Raw genomic sequence first — 16,300 nt, forward strand, 5'->3', positions numbered from 1 at the left:
AGTAGTGCAGTATGCTGAATACAATGAAAACTGTATGTCCATGTAGCCATTACGGGTGATTTGCTGAAGGAGCTGCAGGTTGGCTATTTAGCAGTCTTATTGCCTGGATTTAGAAGCTGTTCCGTAATCTGTTAGTCTTTGAATGCTTCGGTACCGTTTACCAGACGGTAGGAGAGAAAACAGTCTGTGACCGGGATGACTGGGGTCCTTGAGAATGGACCTGGACTTCTTAAGACATCCAGCTGAGTAGATATCGTAGATGTTTGGCAGTTTACAGCCGGTAACGAGCTGCGCTGACTTCACTACCCTCTGCAATACTTTGCGATCACGGGCGGAGCATCGCCCATAACAGGGAGTGATGTAACCAGTCAGGATTCTCTCAACAGTGCACCTGTAGAAGTTGGCCTGGATGTGTGACGGCATGCCAAACGTCTTTAGCCTACAGTATATGATGGCCAGTGTGTTTATAATGGCCAGCACCCTATATAATGTATAGTAAGCAGTGGGAAAAAATGCACTGCCCTCTCTCCGTATCTCGCCTTTGGTTAATAGCATCTTGTTCTGTAACTAGAGGGGCAGAAAACCTTCCGATCCTTTGTGAAGCTGCAGATCTGCCTCCTGCATAATCTCTGTCCCCGTCCTCTCCGTCGAACTGGGTTTGGGCCGTGTCGCCGCAATATCAACAACATTTATCCACTATACGATAGCGCCTAAAAAGTATTTCAAATCAAAGTGTTGTATTTTCATTTATTACCAGGCGAGCGAGTGGAAAACTATTCTATGAACAGTCTCTAGAGAGAGCTCTTGTTTCTTTGTACAATTTGCCGTAGTTCAAGTTCTTTCGAGGGGTTTAACATGCGCCAGAAGCGCTTACCCCTTGGGATATAAGGACTAGTTTATTTTGCACTGTGCATCTTTCTCACATCCACCCTGGGGAATTTCCTTGCGAATATAAGGAAAGGATTAGAGACCAGCTGTATTTCATTGTTTTATCATGCTCTTACAAGTTCGCCCACATCATTATGAATAAGTCGATCCTATTGTTTTTCATGCTACGTTTCTCTTTTCAACTGAACGGGGATTTGACCTGCAGGATGCTAGAAAATTTTGGAATGCCATTATTATTCAAAGACGGGCATTTAGTGATCGGTGGTGTTTTTCCTGTACTTACTAAAGAGGAAAACGTTTACGTGTCGTTTAAATCTCAGCCACAACAAGCGAAATGTGTTGGGTAAGTTATTGTACAAGTTACAATTTTTGCAAAATAAATTTTTAGTTTCTAAATAGTTCAATAAAAGGGCGAAAACATTCATATACTGATCAACACGGCTTACACAGAGATGTATTCAACGCAAGGGTAACTTACCTGTATGTTTTCGATATCAATATATTTTAACAGGTTTGATCTACGTGCGTTTCGATGGACCCAGGCGATGATTTTTACCATAGAGGAGATCAACAAGGACAACAGTTTGCTTCCCAACATCACTTTGGGCTATCGAGTCCTCGACACCTGCGCCTCTCCCACTCAAACTGTAAGAGCGGCTCTCGCAATAATAAACGGACAAGAGGCTTCTAACTCTACATGTTCATCCTCGATGCCTGCAGTTTTAACTGCAACATCCGTAGATATCTCTCGAGTGCTGGGACCCTTCGGCATTACTTTGGTAAACATTTCTATTATCAGTCTACCAGTTGGGTTATTTTTTAAATTTACGTCATCATTTGCTACTGAGCTGCTCTGCTATAAACCGGTGTTTTAAATCACTACGAAATTACAAAATTCTCATGAAAGCTTGTAATTCAAAATAAGATCTTAAAAGGTGTTTAAACAAACTATAAAACTTCGATGTTAAGGTCAATATGTTTAGTCTTTCCAGAAATTAATTGTACCTTTTTCTTTGTGATCACAAAATGTTCTTACAACTGCTTTTTTACTTAGCAAATGCACCTGTTCAGGTGTTCGGGTGTATTTTAAATATATGAAATACACTTGCACAAGGCATATTTTTTAAATTGTTTTGCTCAAGCGCTGAATTATGTAACAGGAATTGATTAACGTGAATATTTGTATTTCAATAGGTAAGCTACACCTCAACATGTACGTGCCTCAGCAATAAAAAAGAGTTTCCGACATTTTCACGCACAATTCCAAGTGATTTACATCAAGCCAAATTTCTTGCTCTACTTGTTAAGAGATTCGGATGGACGTGGATCGGAGCTATCCAAGCCGGGAATGAGTACGGTATATTTGGGATTCAGTCTTTCACCAAGGAAGTGGTAAAATACGGAGTTTGCATTGCCTTCACTGAAAACATTCTCAGCACCTACTCAAGAACAAAAATACTTCAATTAGTGGACATCATTAAAAAATCAATGGTGAAAGTCATATTAGCATTTGCTTCAGAGCGTGACCTGTACCCTTTAATGCAGGAGATCGTCGGGCAAAACATAACAGGTATACAGTGGATCGCAAGTGAAGACTGGATAACAGCAGCGAGACCATCAACTGAAGAATTCTTCAGGTCTTTTGGTGGCACAATAGGACTTGCAACTCGCAAGATGGCGATCCCGGAGTTCAAAGATTTTCTCCTTAATATTCGACCGTCCTTCGATCCTGCAAACACCTTATATAATGTATTCTGGGAAAACATCTTCGGGTGTACTTTATACTTGACAGAGGAATCCTTCAAACAAAATGTTTCAGAAACCAAGTCAAAGATATGCACAGGAAAGGAGAGACTGGATGAAACAGAAAACGCTTTCTTTGATGTCACACAGCTAAGATTGACATATAACGTATACAAAGCAGTGTATGCCATCGTGCATGCACTTCATGACTTATTGTTCTGTGCAAAAGAAGGAAATCCAGCTGTACTGTGTGGAGATGTTTCAAGAATAGAGCCCTGGCAGGTGAGTAAAACACTGCAAGTCAAATAAATGTCTCCATGTCTGCATTTTATCAACATAATATTGAAAAGAATTTGTAGATGTACAGTATTTATTTACTATTTTTGAGACAAGCTGCTAAACCAGTTTAAAAGCTCAAGATGCAGTTTCCAGATATACAGCTTGTAAATTTCTCATAAAGTTATATATACATAACCTTTTCAACACAATGATAAAGTCCTGCATTAATTAACTTGAGATGTTTATCCAATACAAGGTCACAAAACGTCTAAAAAAAGTCAACTTTGTGAACCGTTTTGGAGAAGCTGTGTACTTTGATGAGAACGGAGATCCTCCTGCTGCCTATGACATTATAAACTGGCAACTCAACAAAGGAGTGGTCAGCCATGTGACAGTGGGTCACTTTGACACATCACCAGATGGAGGCAGTCAGCTAGTGATTGATGAGGACAGTATTGTGTGGCTGACTGGAAAAACAGTAAGGATTTTATAAAGTAATTGTTAAAGGAAAAAGTTCTATATGTTTTTTTTAAATTGAAATCTGATTAGAACTAGCCCTGAGATTGACAATAACCATGACACATTTACAATATATTGATTAAAGTAAGGACCAAACTTTGGACGCCAGCTATAAATATTGAACAAACAACATTTTTTGCTTTGATCCTTGCAATTTACAGAAAAAAAACAAATAAACGATATTATCAACAATTGCCCATTGCTAAGGCAAGTACAGTAGAAGTAATTCAATATTTCTCTCTTCAGGTTCCAACAGGAGTGTGTTCTGAGAGCTGCCCCCAAGGCACAAGAAGAGCAGCCAGGAAAGGCCAGCCCATCTGCTGCTTCGATTGCATTCCTTGTGCTGATGGTACCATAGCAAACACCACAGGTATGAACTTACAATCTATTTCACTGACTGAGAAAGATAGGAAGAACATATGAAATTCATAGTATAATTTTCAGCTTCTTCAAAAAATAATTTGATCTGTTCTCCAATAGCTCCCCAATAAAAATCTACCTGTACATTCTCAAATTTTAACTTTCCAAATTGCACAAATGAAACAGTATAATAAAAGTGCCATAAACATCTATTCTATGACTTAGCATGCATAACAGGTTTACTGAGCCTATGAACACAAGAAAGCCGTGTTGTATGTTGTTGTAATGGAAGAGTATTTTCCTTTCTTCCCACAATGACAGTATTATGAGGTTACTGGTAAGCTGGAGTCCTAAATATTGTAGAGAGCCAAGAGCATGATCATTTTTTGTGGAAGGAATATTGAAGAATTTAAATGTATTGTGATGTTGAACAATTAAGGTGGAAATCCATAAAGTGTGTATCTTAATATAATGTATATAAACTTAATAAGGATCTAAAGTCTTGGTGCCACATTTAAGTTTACTCTAGATATATTGTAGTACAGTATCAGATTCACACAATATCTTATAGTAAGTGATACTGACTTGAAATATTAAAAGGCAAATGTTAAACTAGAATATCAAAAGGATACCAACATAAAATAGCTATAGATTATTAGGAGTAAATGTTTCGTTGCACTTTTCCACATTACACAGTTTTTACTTAAAATATAATTATTCAAATTATAACTGGTATGATAAGGATAATTTTAATGCTTTCATTAAATAAAATAAAAATAATAATTTTGTACAGAAAAAATATTTTCATGTTAAACAGTATTCTGTTTTCTCTGAAAACAGATAACACTCATTTCCCCTCAATTCTTTTTAGGTGCTGCTGAGTGCATGATCTGTCCACAGGACTACTGGTCTAATTATGGAAAAGACAGCTGCATCCTCAAAGACACTGAGTTTCTTTCCTACTATGATGCAATGGGAATCACACTCACTACTGTGTCATTGTTTGGACTCTGCTTGACAGTAGCCACTATTTCAGTCTTCTTTTCCTTCAGAAGCACAGCCATTGTAAAAGCCAACAACTCTGAGCTCAGCTCTCTCCTGCTGTTCTCTCTGCTGCTGTGTTTTCTCTGCCCTCTTACCTTCATTGGGCAGCCAACAGCCTGGTCCTGTATGTTGCGTCACACAGCCTTTGGAATCACATTTGCACTTTGTATTTCCTGTGTGTTGGGAAAAACAATAGTTGTTGTAACAGCTTTCAGAGCCACTCTTCCCAACGACAACATGGCAAAAAACTTTGGGCCAGTTCAGCAGAGGATCATAGTTTGTTCTTGTACAGCTGTGCAGGTTGTAATCTGTGTGCTGTGGCTTAGTTTAAAACCTCCCTTCCCTGACAAAAATGTTAAACTCAGTAATAAAAAGATCATTTTAGAATGTAACACGGGATCAGAAATTGCATTTTATGCAGTACTGGGCTATATAGGCCTGCTTGCAGCTACTTGTTTGGTGCTGGCTTTCTTAGCCAGGAAACTGCCTGATAATTTCAATGAGGCCAAGCTGATTACTTTCAGCATGCTCATCTTCTGTGCAGTTTGGGTCACCTTCATACCTGCGTATGTCAGCTCACCTGGAAAATACACAGTTGCAGTTGAGATTTTTGCAATTTTGTCCTCAACGTTTGGTCTGCTCCTTTGCATATTTGCTCCTAAGTGCTTCATAATTTTGCTTAAACCTGAGAAAAACACTAGGAAACACATAATGGGAAAAATCCCATCCAAACGATTATGATTTGTCTTTAAAATTTTGGTGGCTTCATATTTCAAGCCTTGTTGCTGTTCACAGCAAAAATAAATACACTTTAAAAAAACAGCCATCTTACACACCCCTTGAACACTACACAAATATGAGTTGCAACCATTTGAGACTGGAATTGTCTTCTCTTGATCATTCCCCGGGAACTGTTATTTGCAAGTTAAAAAGATATTTATTCATACACTGACAACACATATAAATTTCCATCTCTGCACTCATTAATGCCTTTTTCGGTGTGTTTCTTCTTTCAATAATACTTTTTTACTTTTACTCATTTTACAGTTGTATTTAAGTCAAAAACGATGTGTCCACCTGAACTATGAGTCTTTTTCTTAAATACTAATTCAACATTAGTTTTTCACATCTTTCATTTGTCATTATGTTTCTGTTAAGTAACATTTACACTTATCTGCATTAAATTTCATCTATGTTTTTACCCAGTCATGAATAATGGCTTTCTGAATTTTCTTTGCAGCTCCTACAGTGTTTACTAATCTTTCTTGTTTTCATTGCATCACTATACAGTACCTTACCAGTTTTCTGTGAATACCAAAATCTAGATCAATTATATAAATTAGTTGAATCATTAGGCTCAGTCAGGTGGTTGAGAAGAACTGAACTACTGAAATATCAGATGATCGTATTGGGGTGATTATACTGTACACCATCAAGTGTTTTTTGAGTGAAAGGAAAATCAAGTCAACATCGTACTTTTTTTTGAAGACAATCTTGTTTTAGTAACTTGGCGCTTTAGTGATCTGTACCTGTTTTACATTTGTATTATTTAAAGTTGTTTCAGGTCTGATAGGATATTAAATACCCACAAATATTGTTTTTAATACTCTCAAATATAGAACAGCATGGCAACACACTGGTTAGCATTGCAAATCCTGGGACCCTGGGTTCAATCTTAGACCTGGACTCTATCTGCACGGAGTCTGTATGTTCTGCCCATGTTGAAGTGGGTTTGCTCCAGGTGCTTTCTTTTCCTCCCACAGTCCAAAGACACACCTGTAGGCTCATTTGCCTCTGGGAAAATCGGCCCTGGTCTGATTGTGTGCGTGTCTGCATTTGTGCTGCGATCAACTGGCTTCCCCTCCAGGGTGTACCCTGCCTTACATCCCATTGCTTGCTGGAAAAGGCTACGGCTCACCCTCAACCCTGAATTAGATGAAGTGGTTGAATATTGATGGATAGTTGTTGCAGGAACACATTTTCTACCCAGCCAGGTTTATCATGAAACTGAACAGGCTGGGAGCTTTTATTAATAGTTATTATTAATCTCATTATTACTGCTAGTACTGTGCTGGTACTTTGCAATGTAGGATAGAAGGTCATGGAGCTTCTGTTTCCAGGGGCATGAAGCATGAGGTATGAGGTTGTCTGTGGATGAGCAAATGAAGCTCTCAAATTGGTCATCCGAAGGAAAGCCTGCAGTTACAGCTACTCTGCCACTACAGGCTGCAGTTCTCTATAACTGATTGCAAATGGCAACAGCAGGGGAGGATGACTTAAGTGTCGGTTAATTGGAAAAGGTTTAGAAATTTCCCATTCTCACACTGGTGCGATTAGGCTTTGTGTTCTGGTGGTTGTTTTTTTTTTTTAGATCTCATCTGAAGTGGAAGACATGATTAGAAAAGAGAGGGGTGTATGAGATATAAAAACTAATATGTTGTTAAACATAGTAGTTTACTCAGGTGAAAATTTAATTTTGCAGATTAATTTCCGTCAGTCAGTCTAAGATTAGTGGTAAAAGGACTTTGATCTTTAAACCTCCTAAATGTCTCAGTTCCACACTCTGCTATTATTTCCACGGTCTATAGACCACCCAAATCTGATTAAGCATTTTTACGTGAGTTTACCAATTTTACTTGCTTTTTATGCCTCACATTTAAGAGGATCCTTATTCTTGGTGACTTTAATATACATATTGACTCACGGTCTTCCAGTTTACCTAAAGATTTTCTAGTTCTGTTGGGATGCTTTGATCTAACCCAGTTTGTTCTTAACCCAACACACACCGTACTGTACTGTCCATTTAGGACTGCAAAAACGGGGAGAACGGGACAGAGAGGATCCCAGACAGGAATGTGAGGAAAGGGAAAGAGCCCTGAACCGAGGGAGGAAGCCGCCCCGGAGGCGAGCCAGAAGGGCGGCCAGGAAGAGGCCAGAGAACAGAAAAGGCGAAGAGGGACAGGGCAAACAGGAACCGAGCTGGGCTGTGGGCATGGAGGTGAGGGGGCTGCACAGAGCCGCAGGACAGTCCGGCTCTCAAGGTTGTAGAGATCAGGGACAGGGTCCAGGCAGGTCGTGGGAATCTGGAGACAGGGCCCCAGTAGGTTGCAGACGTCTGGAGGAAGGTGCGATTGGGCTGCCGTGATCGGGTCAGGGTGCGAGCAGACCAGTGTCTATCAGGGTCAGGGTCCGAGTAGGCTGCAAACATCTGGAGCAGGGTGCGAGCAGGCCGGTACATTCTGGAGCATGGTTAGAGCAGACTGCAGTAATTTGTGCAGACTGCAATAATCTGAAACGACTGTGATCAGACTCCACCCATGATCAGACTGGTACATTCTGGAGCAGGGTGAGAGCAGACTGCAGTAATCTGAGCAGACTGCAATCAGACTGGTACATTCTAGAGCAGGGTGAGAGCGGACAGCAGTAATCTGAGCAGACTGCAATCAGACTGGTACATTCTAGAGCAGGGTGAGAGCGGACAGCAGTAATCTGAGCAGACTGCAATCAGACTGGTACATTCTAGAGCAGGGTGAGAGCGGACAGCAGTAATCTGAGCAGACTGCGATGAGACTGGTACATTCTGGAGCAGGGTGAGAGCGGACAGCAGTAATCTGAGCAGACTGCCTCAGCGGTGAGAAGCAGGTGGTCAGCGTCTAGCCTGGGGATCTCTACCCTCACAAGCAGCCCGTCACAGATTTGAGCAGCCTCAGATACAGAGTGAAATCCCAAGCCGGACCTCCAGGGCCGAATAGGACATTCGACTTTGGAGCGGTGTCCTGGCATCAAGAACCACAGACAGGAATGCAGTTGGGCTTCAGGATCCAGGGTGAGATCGCCACCCGGAGAAGCTGCTGTGGCTACTATTGGGGAATCAGAGTTCAGACTAGAACAGACGGGACTGACTGGGAAAAAATAAAACTTGGACAAGGGAAAAATATGTGCAAACTTGAAAACAGAACAGGGATGAAAAGATCTGAATCACTCAGTGAGCCCTGGAAAACCATGAGCCCTCATGAAAATTAGAAGGTTTCCCAGGCCAACCGCTAGGTGAGGGACGCCGTGCAAGAAGCAATTGTAAAAAATATACAGTAATAAATCCTTGAGCACTGGTGCTGAACCAATGGTTTTCAAAGCCGCTGCTATTACCACCATGCCAAAAAAGCCAAACATGGCCCTGGACACTCTAAACAATTTTCGCCCCATCTACAACTTACGCTTACTTGAAATTTGAAATTGGAATCGTTAGGTCTGGTGTTCCTCAAGGTTTGATACTGGGACTCCTACTTTTCAGAATTTACATTTTGCCATTTTGTCAACTTTTAAGATCACATGGCCTCAACTGTTACTTCTATGCAGAAGATACTAAAATCTCCATCCATACCAAACCTGACACTGATGTGGCTGAATCTATTCTGTCTAATTGCATCACCGACATTAAAACATGGATGACTCAAAATTTCCTACATCTAAACTGTGACAAGTCATGCTTATTTACACCCCCCATCAACTTTGTAATTCCAATGCTGTAACCCTATCTGTGGATAGTATTGTACTTGAAGTTCAGTCTAAATTGAAAAACATAGGTATTATATTTGATTCAGGCTTGACATTCGACCCACATGTGCAACATATTGTTAAAACATCATTGTTTCACCTCAGAAATATAGCCAGATTACATCCTATATTATGACTAACTGTGGCTGAAGAGCTGATCAACATATTTATTTTCTCCTAAATTGACTACTGTAATGTTTGTCAGTAAAGTCACTAGGGACTTGTGAGTAAAGGTGGTCAGACCCTATGCGGTGCTGAGAGAGTAGGTAGTAAGAGTAGGTGTCCAAAATCCTAGGAGCGAAAGGCAGTATACAAGGTCGGGGTAGGCAGGCTTGGTCGGGTTTCCGGAGAGTCTGGTCGAGAGTAAACAAATCCAAAAGATGCTAGGCAGAGACGAAGTCGAGGCCGGAGACAGAGCTGGGTCGGGTATCCAGAAGTCAGGTCAGTAAGGTATCCAAATCCAATAGTGGCTAGACAGAAACGAAGACGAAGCCGGAGACAGAGCAGGGTCAGGTATTCAGAAGTCAGGTCAGTGAGGTACGCACACAAGAGAAAGGCTCAAGTCGATCTCAGCAGTGAGCGAGGACTGAGAGTAGTGAGAGGGTACAAACAGGTAAAAAGGGCGTGAGCAGTGCTAATAGCTTAACTAGTGCGCAGGTGTTGACGCCGAGAGGTGCACGCGGGAATACGGTTCGTGACAATATATTTCTGAGGTGAAACAATGATATTTTAACAATATGTTGCAGCTATATAAATAAAATATTTATATAGCACCTTTAAAAGTGCTATATAAAATAATATACATTATTAAAAGGATGTGTAGTCTTCTTGAAAAATGTGAGGTTACTCCAGATTTACATAATATTTATACAATATTTTAATAAAAGTGATGCTTATTTCAATTATTAAAAGGGTATTTTAAAGAAGATCAAAATGCTATGTGAAATGATAGAAATGTGAAAAACGGATGTTGCATTATATTATTGTTTTTACTGCAAAATTTTCAGATTAAAATTAAAGCCCCCCACTGGTCCCACCAACAGCACTGCAGCAACCATAGCTTCCCAGGAGACCTCCCATCCAGGTACTGAGCAGACTTCACCCTGCTTCGCTTCAGTGGGTAGCCAGTTGGGAGCTGCAGGGTGATACGGCTGCTGGCTTTTGAGGCTTGATGTGTCAATATATTGTAACGCTTCGGGTTTCAGGCGGGCTCTTACACACTCAATGATGGCCGTATGCGTTACACTCTCCCCCGCTAAACTCGCCGACCTCGGCGAAGGGCTATCCCATCCCACTCTGACACCAATGTAGCGTTTACAGGTTCTTCTCAGGACAAAGGACTAGTGGAGACGCAATAAATAAACCAAGCGATAGCTTTATTCTTTTATCAACCACACAAAAAGCAAACACAGGATAGACACACACATGAGGAGACTGACGGAACACGTACACATCTTTAGGGTGGTAATTACCTACAGTAACAACAGGCTATACACTTATAAGGCTACACAGGACACTAGAACTACTATGACATTATTTACACAGGTAGGGTCAGCTGCTGGTCATCGTGCTGACCCTCAGATTCTCCCCGGCTACAACTCCCAGCATGCCCAGCGGTACTATGAGCGCCTAGGGGCGCTTCCTCCTCACCACAGGGCGAGGGCGTTACACTGCCCCCACCTGAAGCATCTGGCATCCCGCCGACATCGAACACCCCCCTCAGGCTGTACTCATACTTGGCTAAAGGCTGTGGAACTCTGCGTGAGCGGCCGCTGCGCCGCGGTGGCAGCTGGCGACCCACGGACGCCCCATTGTCGGCCGGCTCCGGCCCTAGCTGCTCCTCTGGAGCCTCCCCACATGGGTCCTCCTCCCGGGCCCGGTAGGGGGCCAGGCGGTCTCGGTGCAGGACCACCACTCTCCCCCGTGTTCGCAACTGGACCTGGTAGCAGACCTCGCCCACCACCCCGAGGACCTCAGCGTGCCCCTCTCACGACGGCGCCAGTTTAGGGCTGAGGCCTTTGCGGCGGCACGGGCTGTACACCCAAACCAAGTTTCCGGGCTGGAAGGCAGGCCCCCTGCAGCGCAGGTTGTAGCGCCGCTTCTGCTGGACTCCCGCCTGAGTCAGGTGGGTCCGTGCAAAGCTGTGCACCCGCCGCATCCGCTGCCGCAGGTCCCACTCGTAGTCCGGTCCAGCCGGCAGTGCCGACTCGTCTCCGGTGGGCCGAAGACCAGGTCCACTGGGGTTAGCATTTCCTGGCCCAGCATGAGTGAGGCCGGGGTGCACCCGGTGGATTCCTAGACCGCGGTCTGATACGCCCAGAGCGCAAGGGGGAGGTGGCAGTCCCAGTCCCGTTGGTGCCGGGACACCAGGGTGGCCAGCTGGATGGCGAAGGTCCGATTAAACCGCTCCACCAACCCATCGCTCTGAGGATGCAGCGGGGTGGTCCGCGTCTTAGTGATCCCCAGGTGCTGGCACACTCTGGCGAAGACCTGGGACTCGAAGTTACGCCCCTGGTCACTGTGTAACTCCTCCGGCACCCCTAGCCTTGCAAACATCCCCACCAGTAGTGCATCAGCCACCGTGGGGGCACTCTGGTCCAGGAGGGCATAGGCCTCGGGTCACTTTGTAAAGTAGTCCATTGCCACCAGGACGTAGTGGTTCCCGGCCTCGGTGCACGGAAACGGGCCCAAAATGTCCACCCCCTCCCGCTCCATAGGAGCCCCCGCCTGGTGTTGTTGGAGGGGGGCCCGAGAGCGCTCGGGGGGACCCTTCTGCGCTACGCACACCGCACACGTTCAGCAATACCGCTCCACGTCCCAGTGGCAAAGACCCCAATAAAAATGGCCTTGGAGACGCTGCAGGGTTTTTTTACAGCCGAAGTGCCCCACGCCCGGCTGGCCGTGCACCACTCGGCGTACAGCCCGGCGGAGCAACTGTGGCACAGCACCCCCGGCGCAGCACCCCGTCCTTTACCTCCAAGGCCTCCCACAGGGAGCAGAGGGCCTTGACGGACTTTGGGTGTGGGGCGAGCTCCTCTCGCGTAGGCCGCGCTCCTGCTGCCTTCTAGCGGAACACCGGCCCCACGTCAGGATCAGCTGCCTGTCGCTGCGCCAGATCTGACAGGAACACCCCCAGCGTCGCTCCCCTCCATCACTGTATGGACGGCCCCCTCACGTTGCTCCCGCCGGGCGCAGTAACGGCAGTCAGTGGCCTCACAGGGCGCCGCGAGAGAGCGTCGGCATTGAGATGGTGAGATCCCGCACGGTGCATGACAGTGAAGTCGTACTCATGCAGGACCTCTATCCATCGCGCCATCTGCCCCTCTGGCTCCTTAAAGTGGGGAAGCCAGGTGAGGGACGCATGGTCGGTCCTCAACAGGAACCGGGTCCCGAACAGGTACGGCCTGAAGTGGCGGACCGCCGCCATCAACGCCAGCAGCTCACGACAGGTCACCCAGTAGTTCCGTTCAGCCTTATTCAAAGCCCGACTATAATAAGCAACTACACGCTCCCCATCTGGCCCCTCCTGCGCCAACATCGCGCCCACCCCCGAGTCACTCGCGTTGGTATCTTGGATATACGGTAACCGCGGGTCAGGGTAGGCCAGCACGGGGGCCCCCACCAGAGCTTCACGTAACCGGCCGAAAGCTGTCTCACAGCCTGAGTCCCAGTCGAAACGGCAGCCCTTGTCGGTGAGGCAGTGCAGCGGGGCAGCAATGCTGGCAAAGTCCCGGACGAACCTCCGGTAATATGAGGCCAACCCCAGAAAGCTGCGCAGTTCCGCGACAGTGCAGGGAGTTGGCCAACCCCTCACTGCGGCAACCTTACCTGGCTCTGTAGCCACCCCTCGCGGTCCAACGACATGTTCCAGAAAGGTCACCTCCCGCCACAGGAGCTCGCACTTCCGGGGATTGAGCCTCAGGCCAGCACGGCGGATGCAGGCCAGCAACGCCTGGAGGTTCATCAAGGCCTGGTCGAAACTCCGGGCATGAACCAGCTGATCGTCCAGATACAGCACACACTGGTTCTGCTGGACTGATGCCAGCACCCTTCCATCAGCCTCTTGAATGTTGCCGGGGCATTGCACAGGCCAAAGGGAATGACAGTAAACTGCCAGAGGCCCTGGCCGATGGAAAAGGCCGTCTTCGGGCGAGCATCGGGAGCGAGCAGTACCTTCCAGTAGCCGCAGCGGAGGTCCAGGGAGCTGAACCAGGTCGACCTGGTGATGTAGTCCAAGGCGCCGTCTATCCTCGGCGGGGGTAGGAATCCTTCCGGGTGACCTCATTCAGCTTGCGGTAGTTGATGCAGAACCTCCACGAGCCGTCTTTTTTTCGGACCAGTACAGCTGGGGCTGACCACCGGCTTGCGGAGGGCTCAATCACCCCCAATGCGGCCATCTCCCGGATCTTTTCCTCGGCAGCGGTCCGCTTGGCGTGTGCCATGTGTCCCAGTGGGATGCAGATGGGCCGAGCGTCGCCGGTGTTGATTTCGTGTTGGACCAGGGCAGTGCGGGTGCAGTCCTCATCTCTCGCCGCAAAGAGGTCCTCGTTCTGGGCGGGTAGCGCCTGGAGCCGCTGCCGCTGGTCCTGATCGAGGCCCTCGCAGCTTCGCTGGTAGAGGTCCTCAACGGCGCGCCTCGCTTCCACGCAACGCTTGGCCCCCACCGCCGCCGCCATCTTCTTGTCTCACCCCCCGGTGACTCGGGGGCAGGATCCGGCACGCTCGCTCCCCGGCTCGCAGGCCTGGTCTGCCCCGGCGACTGCCGCCGCCGCCGCCACTGCCTCTTTTTCCCCCGGCTCCAGCAAGCCCGCGTCCCTCTGCCTTCGCCGGGCCTGCCCTCCACCAGGTGAAGTCGCTCCCCCTGCCACACCAACTCCTGCCGGCCCAAGTCCAAACTGGCCCCCACTCGCTGCAGTAGGTCCAGCCCCAGGACCTACTGGTCCTCCTGGATGGGTGCGAGGTAGCAGGGGTGGCGCACTGTCGCTGTACCTAGACGGAAGGCAAGCACCTGTTTCCCCCGGACTGCAGCGAGCTGTCCCGTCACGATCCTTAGCCGCAGGCCGGAGGCCTCCCATCCTGGGGGGTTGGTGCCCTCGGTGTCGGGGAGGACGCCCGGCCAGAGTAGGGTTACTAATGAACCGGTGTCGAGCAGGGCCAGGCAGGGTTGGTCCTCGATTCGGCAGTGGAGGTACAAGCCCCGGCTACAGCCGACTCGCCCCACAGTGGTGTGAGGGGCGCTGGTCTTCCCAGCACTCTCTGGGCGGCTGTCCCTGCGCTGAGCCGCCCCTTTCCCGTTTCCCGACGCCGATCAAGGAGTGCGAGGTTCGGGTGCCCGGCAGTACCGGGCTCGGTACGCTGCCTCTTCCCGCAGCATTCGCACAACAAGCTGGGTATCCTCCGCGGGTGAGGAACATGACATCAGCGGCAACTGGGCCCAGTCGCTCTCCTGGTCGGCGCCGCCGCAGGGCCAGCCTCTCCCGCATCAGGTCTGGCACCTCCTCCACGCCGAAACGCAGCTGAAGAGCTGCTGCCAGCGCCGCGTATTCACCTCGGTCCTCCTCCGGGACGTCCAGGAGCACCTGGCAGGTTGCTTCTTCCAGCGCCACCGCCAGGTGGCCGGCCATCTCCGCCCGGCTCCAGCCATTCATCCGGGCCTCGAGCTGGAACTGTGCCTCGTAGGTTTCCCAAGGTGCTTCCCCATCGTAGCGACCAGGTCGCACCCGCGCCAGCAGGTGTGGGAATAGCTGACCAGCTCCAGCAGGGAGGGCATCTTCTCTCTGGGGCATCCTCTGGGCAGGAGCAGCGGGCACTCGCCCCAATTCTACCGGCAGGACCACTACTGAGTAGCCCTGGTAAGGGCTGTGGCCACCTGTCGCACCCAGGAGTTGCTCAGGCTCCGTATGTGCGCTGCCGGTGGGTCAGAATCGCTTGACAGAATCGGCTAATGTCTGCCACGGTTTGTCCATCCTGCCCGCTTCTGACACCAATGTAACACTTCAGGGTTCAGGCGGGCGCCCTTGCCGCTGCCGCATCTGGTGGGCCCCCCACCGTCGGGGACGCGAAACCCGGGCCTCCAGCGTCACTCATCAGGAATCCCAGCCTGTTGAGCTAAAGAGAGATCTCCCCCCAGCCCAGCGGCTGTGGGTCCTGCTATCACAGGGAAGGGCGGTGACGTCACCACTCTGGTAAACCGGCTCTTACACACTCAATGATGGCCGTATGCTTTACAATATAATAAAATACATCGACATGTTTATATCCCAGAATGATAAAAGTTATGTTGATTTCAGTTTTGCATGTGATGCCCAGTGTGCTTATAATGGTCAGCACCCTATAAAAAGGGGGAAAACCCTTAGAGCTCGTCCACGGTAAGCGGTGGGAAAAACTGCACTGCCCTTTTCTCTCCACCCTCGGTCTCTCTCTCCCTATCTCGCCTTTAGTTAATAGCATCTTGTTCTGTAACTAGAGGGGCAGTAAACCTTCCGATCCTTTGTGAAGCTGCAGATCTGCCTCCTGCATAATCTCTGTCCCCGTCCTCTCCGTCGAACTGGGTTTGGGCCGTGTCGCCGCAATATCAACAACATTTATCCACTATACGATAGCGCCTAAAAAGTCTTTCAAATCAAAGTGTTGTATTGTCATTTATTACCAGGCGAGTGAGTGGAAAACTATTCTATGAACAGTCTCTAGAGAGAGCTCTTGTTTCTTTGTACAATTTGCCGTAGTTCAAGTTCTTTCGAGGGGTTTAACATGCGCCAGAAGCGCTTACCCCTTGGGATATAAGGACTTGTTTGTTTTGCACTGTGCATCTTTCTCACAACCACCCTGGGGAATTTCCTTGCGAATATAAAAAAAAGGATTAGAGACCATCTGCATGTCATTGTTTTATTATGCTCTTACAACCCACATCATT

General features: G+C 47.7%; 1 protein-coding gene across 3 annotated transcripts; it reads left to right on the forward strand.

Moving 5' to 3' along the window:
- The first annotated feature begins 1,022 nt into the window (after nt 1–1,022).
- On the forward strand, nt 1,023–5,574 carry LOC148837104 (extracellular calcium-sensing receptor-like). Of its 3 annotated transcripts, XM_088913806.1 has the most exons (6): nt 1,023–1,231; nt 1,400–1,667; nt 2,083–2,913; nt 3,167–3,388; nt 3,676–3,799; nt 4,661–5,574. In XM_088913806.1, the coding sequence occupies exons 1-6, from the start codon at nt 1,023–1,025 to the stop codon at nt 5,572–5,574; spliced, it is 2,568 nt and encodes an 855-aa protein (XP_088769932.1). The 3 variants fall into 3 exon arrangements, with proteins under 3 accessions (XP_088769932.1, XP_088769933.1, XP_088769934.1); XM_088913807.1 differs by lacking the exon at nt 3,167–3,388; XM_088913808.1 differs by lacking the exons at nt 1,023–1,231; nt 2,083–2,913; nt 3,167–3,388 and having other exon boundaries at nt 1,434–1,667.
- Nucleotides 5,575–16,300: the final 10,726 nt, after the last annotated feature.

This window comes from Atractosteus spatula, chromosome 4 (genome assembly GCF_055471065.1).
Source record: "Atractosteus spatula isolate fAtrSpa1 chromosome 4, fAtrSpa1.hap1, whole genome shotgun sequence".
In the NCBI taxonomy this organism is placed as follows: Eukaryota; Metazoa; Chordata; class Actinopteri; order Semionotiformes; family Lepisosteidae; genus Atractosteus; species Atractosteus spatula.

Excerpts from the sequence above, each read along its gene's own strand:
- LOC148837104 (XM_088913806.1), top strand. The coding sequence starts at position 1,023 with ATGAATAAGTCGATCCTATTGTTTTTCATGCTACGTTTCTCTTTTCAA. Across the intron at positions 1,232-1,399 it reads CAACAAGCGAAATGTGTTGG|GTTTGATCTACGTGCGTTTC; the intron begins GTAAGTTATTGT and ends ATATTTTAACAG. Across the intron at positions 2,914-3,166 it reads CAAGAATAGAGCCCTGGCAG|GTCACAAAACGTCTAAAAAA; the intron begins GTGAGTAAAACA and ends ATCCAATACAAG.